General features: G+C 30.0%; 1 protein-coding gene across 1 annotated transcript; it reads left to right on the top strand.

The window, feature by feature from the left end:
- Positions 1–2,760: 2,760 nt before the first annotated feature.
- LOC148550068 (uncharacterized) lies at positions 2,761–3,935 on the top strand (the record flags this gene model as incomplete). Its single annotated transcript, XM_088496809.1, has 1 exon — positions 2,761–3,935. A coding segment is annotated over exon 1 (1,041 nt), but the record flags the coding sequence as incomplete, so codon positions are not given.
- Positions 3,936–6,218: the final 2,283 nt, after the last annotated feature.

The raw sequence follows: 6,218 nt of genomic DNA on the forward strand, positions 1-6,218 counted from the left end.
CTTTACAGACTCGGTTGGAGTTCTGTAGTCAGATCGCTCCCAACGGTGGCCTCTACGCCGGAACCCTAACCGGGAAGGTAGCCGCGCTGGAAAATAGCTACAGTCGGACGGTTGCATGTGCGAAGGGGAGTGCGGATGGTTCGGGTGGTCGTCGGAGTAACCTACGAAGGTGAGTTTTCCACCGGAAAAATGCACGGAGCCGGAATATTTGTCAAAGCTGACGGAGCACATACAAAGGGTCGTGGACGCACAATTTGCAAGAAGATGACGTCAAAGAAGCTCACATAATTTATTTTTTACTTCTATCTTGAATTTGAGAATTTCTTAAATTTGTGATTGATTTTTTCATAAAATTGATTATTATCTCTGTTTTTTGGGTTTTTGGGGTCTTCCGGTTGCTTTTTGGATTCTTATCTCTGTTTGATCTACTTTTGTCATTGGAGACAATGGTTTTTCTTTCTGATTTGACCAAACTGCTTTACACATCGTTCTCATGTATGCTCAATGTGTTTTTTATACTCCTCTTTGCACCTAGTTTTCCAGCATTCACTAGCCATAGGTTCCTTAGCTGTTCAGTAGAATATTTGCTGGTGTTTTCACACTTCATGATTACAAATTTGAGACGAAGCATTTCTTGATTTAATACATCCAGTTTTGAATATTGACCCTGGCAATTTTGATATGATCCCCAGTTGTTACCTACAATACAAAACGTTACTCTCTTATTACACTTTCAAACAATGTTCTTCATCTTACTTTTAACATCCCTTTCATCCAGAATTACTCAGCTTCTCAAATTTAAATATGGACCTCCCAATACACGTTAGTTAAGACTTAAGACCACGTACGTCACCATCTTCTATGCCACTTAGTAATGAATTTTTCAATCTGAGGCGCGTAATACTTAGATTTATAATTCTAAGCTATCCTTTTCCTTTGTTAAATGACATTGTATAGTCCGTCTGAGAAGCTTGTTTTTCCAATATGTTCTAATATTTTCTATTCTTTAATTATCAGGTACAGAGAAAGTGATTTAATTAAACTTGACATATTGATAAATGGTGACAGTGTGGAGCCATTGGCTATGATTGTCCACAGAGATAAGGTAATTATTTTGCAGTCTATACATGGTTTGGAGATAAATATGTGACCCTCTAGAAATTTTAATTAATATAAATTGATTCTGAATTTATAGATATATTAAGGGATCAAATTTGATTGGAAAAAATAATTGCTGTGTTAATTTCACTGCCTATTTTTTGGGTTGGAGAGGGAAAAAGAGGAGGGGAGGGGAGAGGGAGGGAGTTAACCATTCATCAGGTGCATTGCAGTTGTTTAGCTGCACGTGTTCAAGCACGTGAAAGTGAAAAAAAAATATATATATCAAGTAATCCTATGAGTTTCTGCACTACAGTTTTAAAGAATACCTTCAGGCTTCAGTAGTTGAATATTTTTGAGATTCTGTTTAATAAATTTTGGTGTTTGATCTTGACATGGTATTACATATTTCATCATGAAATAGTGAGTGGTTCAAGTTTTTCAGCTTCCATTCTTCATAGTTAAGCTGAATTATCAGTGTTGACAAATGAGCATTGTCCATACTGTAAGCTGAAGGGGCTGATATTTTTTTTTTTTGGTGACTTGAAGGGGCTGATATGATATGGAGTAAACTTTTTCTATGCGGGCACTTTAGTCTAATTAAAAAAGACATTAAAAATAATTAAAATATTATTATAATTTATCTAAAAATATTTTATATTTTATATGTATACATATTGTATTTTATTTATTATTTATGTCTTATAAAAATTTAAAATTTATGTGTGCATGATTTATATCTATATCAGTGTTTGTACTTCAAAAATAAAAAGATAATTACTTTAAACTCTAGCGTTTATTCAAAAAAAATCCCAGCATTTAAAATAATTATTTTTACATTCAACTTGATGTTCAAGAAAAAAATCAATTATACTACTCTAAAAATATTTGGTTATTCTAACATAATGAGGTTAATTATTTTACTGTAAAATGTTTACTTATTTATTGGCGAACTAATTTATTAAAAAAATATATGTAATCTATGTACAACATATATAAAAATATAAATACGTAATGATTAATTTTTAGTATTTATAGAGCAATTTTATTTTACACTTTTCATTCAATCAGATTGTAATAATAGGATGTATATTTACCTAAGGCGTGTTAGATTAAAAAGCAAAATCAATATAGTCTAATTTAAACTAGTGCGACTTGGATTAATGGTACTGTTATGTTTCAAAAACTTTTTTAAGATTTTATTGATAAAAGATAATAGTAACTTTAAGTTGATGAAATCTTTTTAGATTTATCCATAATTTAATTTAACACCTTAAGAAGAAGAAGTAGTATCGATAATCCAATTTAAAATCCTAACATAAAGAAGAACTACTCGTAATGTAACTTAAAATTCTAATAAGAAGATCTAAAATGGTGTTTAAAAAAAGAAAGTGCTTATTTATCTAAAAATATTATAAATTAATATTTAATTTAAAAGATATAAAAATAAATAATTTTAAAAAATTAAAATTTATTATAAAAGATAAGTTAAGCAAAATTTAAAAAATTTCTCATAAATATCATAAAATTGATTAATTAAAAATTCTAATAAAAAGATTTATAATAGTACTTAAAAGATAATGTTTATTTATCTAAAAAGATTATAAGATAATATTTAATTTAAAAAATATAAAAATAACTCATTCTTAAAAAATTAAATACTACAAAAAAATAAATTAAGTAAAATTTAAAGAACTCCTTATAAATACTATAAAATTGGCCAATAAAATTCTAAGAAGAAGTACCCATAATCTAATTTGGAATCCTAAAAGGAAGAAGAAGTAGTTAATCCAAGAATGAGCGAAGAAGAATTTGATACTTTCTCAACTATGAAACTGTGGGAGGAGCCTCCGTTTCAATCACTGCTTCCATTGACAGAGGCAGAACTACTGTTTGCCGCCGACATGGGACCAACTCAGTTTCAGTGGCCCTCTGAGTTTCAGTCTCTGCCTCAGTATCATCCGGTCTGGACTGGGGACGAAAACCACATTATTGCCGCCAATGTGGGTGGTAATCAACAGCCTCAGCCTCAGCTTCTGCCTCTGCCGGAGCTTGCCACCAACGCGCCTCCCCTGGAGTTTGCCGCCAATTTGGGTGGTAATCAACAGCCTCAGCCTCAGCTTCTGCCTCTGCCGGAGCTTGCCACCAATGCGCCTCCCCTGGAGTTTGCCGCCAATTTGGGTGGTAATCAACAGCCTCAGCCTCAGCTTCCGCCTCCGCCGGAGTTTCCCGGCAATGTGCCTGTGGTGCAGTCTGCCGCTGACGTGTGTGGCTATCAACAACCTCAGGCACAGCCTGAGCCCGTCTGGAGTGAGGATGAGAATAAAGTGTTTGAAATGCTTATTACGGAATGTCTTCCGGAAGCAATGCAGAAGCGGTGGGATGATGTGGCTGCTTGTCTCCCCGGGAAGACCCCCGAGCAGATACAGGAACGCTTCCAGAAGCTCATGACCGACATCAATCTCATCCATAACTCTTATATCAATCTGCATCACACCTCCATCGCACCTGCTGCACCTCCCACCACATTGGAACGCAACCCACTCTCCCTCCCCGGAACAAGTCAACAAAACCAACCTGCCAACACCAACATAATCGAACACCAACCTTTAACTGTGACTAGTGAAAGAAAGAAAACAGTTCATTGGACTCCGGAAGAGAAAGAGTATGTATTATTCTATTGCTTTTTCCTCCTCTTTTATTTATTATTATACGAGCATAATAACGTTTCTTGGAAGGAGGCCACTCAGATAAACACGCCTAAAACGTCTTTTTTTAAAGATGTCTTTATGTTGTGTTTTAATTGGTTTTGGTATAATTTATTCGGTGTTCCTCATCACATATTATTAAATTCCTCAAAAAATTTTCTTTCCAAAAACAATAAAAAATATTTAATTTGGACTAAAACAAAAAAGGTAATAGATTAACTATTAGATTTTTTTTAAAAGATTATTTACATAAAAAAATATATCACATTCATAAATATATATATATATATATATATATATATATATATATATAAAACAAGCTCAAGCGTTTAAAAATTTTTATAAATAAAAAAAATAATTAATTTATATTCGTACAATATATAAAATAATTACTATATTATTATTATATTATAGATTAAGATTCACTAATTTAATTTTTTTATTTTTAATATAAGTATTAGAAATAAATAAAATTTTTATAATTAAATGTAGTGTAACAAAATATATATAATATTAATTAGTTCTTAAAAATTTTAAAAAAATAGTTTCTCATTTTAGTAAAATAACTATTTATTAAAGTAGATAAATTAATTATTTTTTTCTTATATACGGTTTTTTTAAGACATAAAAGCAATTAATTAGGACATTGGTTAAGATAATTAAAGTCACTATTTCATTAAATTTTTAATTTAAAGAAAAATTCTAGTTAATTTTGGTATAGAAATTTCGAATTTAAAAACATTGATAAAAATTATGTTGAATTTTGATTTATTTGATTTTCATTTAAATTAATCACTACATAAGTTAAAGTTCTGTTTTGAAGTTATATTCGAGCTTTAATCTGATTTTTAAAGTTTCAATTTACTTAGTTTGATTTTTTAACTTAGATATCCGTGACTCATATTAGGGTTTTAAGTGTTTAGTTGAAAATAAAAAATAAGGTAAAAAAATTTCAATTGTCACATCAAATAGTCGCTAGAATGTATAATGTAGCAGTCGTTAGTCCATTTCAGCATGTCGTTAACGATTTTGTGAGACAGTGACAAAAATAAGATTAGGAACCAATGTGAGTCATAACTATTAAGTTAGGAGACATAATTGTTAGAACTGATTAGGAACCAATTGGGAGACATAATTTGTTGTTGCTTGATTAGGAACCAATTGTGAGTCATAACTATTAAATTGAGTAAATCGAAATTTTTGAAATTAGATTGAAATATAATTGTTAGAACTGAACCAGTGATCGAACCGATCAAGCTATTGGTTCACTGGTTTATTGGTTCAACTGATAAATCACTGGTTGAACCGATAAAACTGGTCTCACGTAAATATAAAATATAAAATAGTTAAAAACTTAAAATTAAAATTTGAAATGCATATCTTCACTAACATTTTATGAAGAATCAAGTCTCAACTTCTAAAAATAACTAATATAAAAAAAACCATAAAATTTTAATACTACAATAGTATCTTATTTTGACACAATAAAAAAAATAATTAATTCACAAAGCCTATCATCTAACTATAATATCAGTAGATTTTAACACTAACATCAAAACAAATAACCTTAATCACAATACTAGCAATAAAATAGATCAAGTAAATTAATAAATTTTTAGTGAAATTTATATTTATATTAATAATGGTATATAATTAAAATATAATTAATTTTAAAAATAGAAAAAACAAAAATTAAATTAAATTAGATATTTATGTATACTATATAATTAGTATTTGTCAAATATAGTACTTAGAAGTGCAATGGCTAAGTGGCAAGTAGAGGTTACTTTTACTCCAAGGTTCTTGGTTCGAGACCTTATGGAGACATTTTAAAAATTTTTTCAAGCAGACCAGTTTGGTTAGACCAGTTTGCACCGGTTCTTACCAGTTCACACCGATTTTATTCTTTAAACGGTCCAAAGAGTAAATCGAACTGGACTATAATCCAGGTCTAGTCCGGTTCACTAGTTTTTTGGTCGAACCAACCGATCCAGTTCGGTTTTTACAACTATGGATATAATAATGGTAATTAAGTTGACCATTCAGTTGTTTTAATGGTAATTAAAATCTAATAATAGTTTATAATAAAAGAAACATTCTTTTGCAACAATGAACCTATAGTAATAGTTAGGGGTGTTCATAGATTAGATCATATCCATATAAATCCACAGTATTTATCCGTATCTGATCTGTAAGATGATCGGATTGGATCGAATCGGATCCACACTCTAATCAGATAGAAGTAAATATGTTTAAAAAAGTAAACAAAAAAAATTATTGACTTTTTTTTTATAAAAATAAAATTTTTTTATATTTTTTATTTTATGGATATATTTGATATCTGATCCAAACATAAAAAGTGCGAATATCGAATTTGATCTAATGAGTTTAGTGCGGATTGGATCGAAATTT

The sequence above is a fragment of the Arachis ipaensis genome, chromosome B8 (assembly GCF_059453495.1).
Source record: "Arachis ipaensis isolate K30076 ecotype BB chromosome B8, ASM5945349v1, whole genome shotgun sequence".
Taxonomy (NCBI): Eukaryota; Viridiplantae; Streptophyta; class Magnoliopsida; order Fabales; family Fabaceae; genus Arachis; species Arachis ipaensis.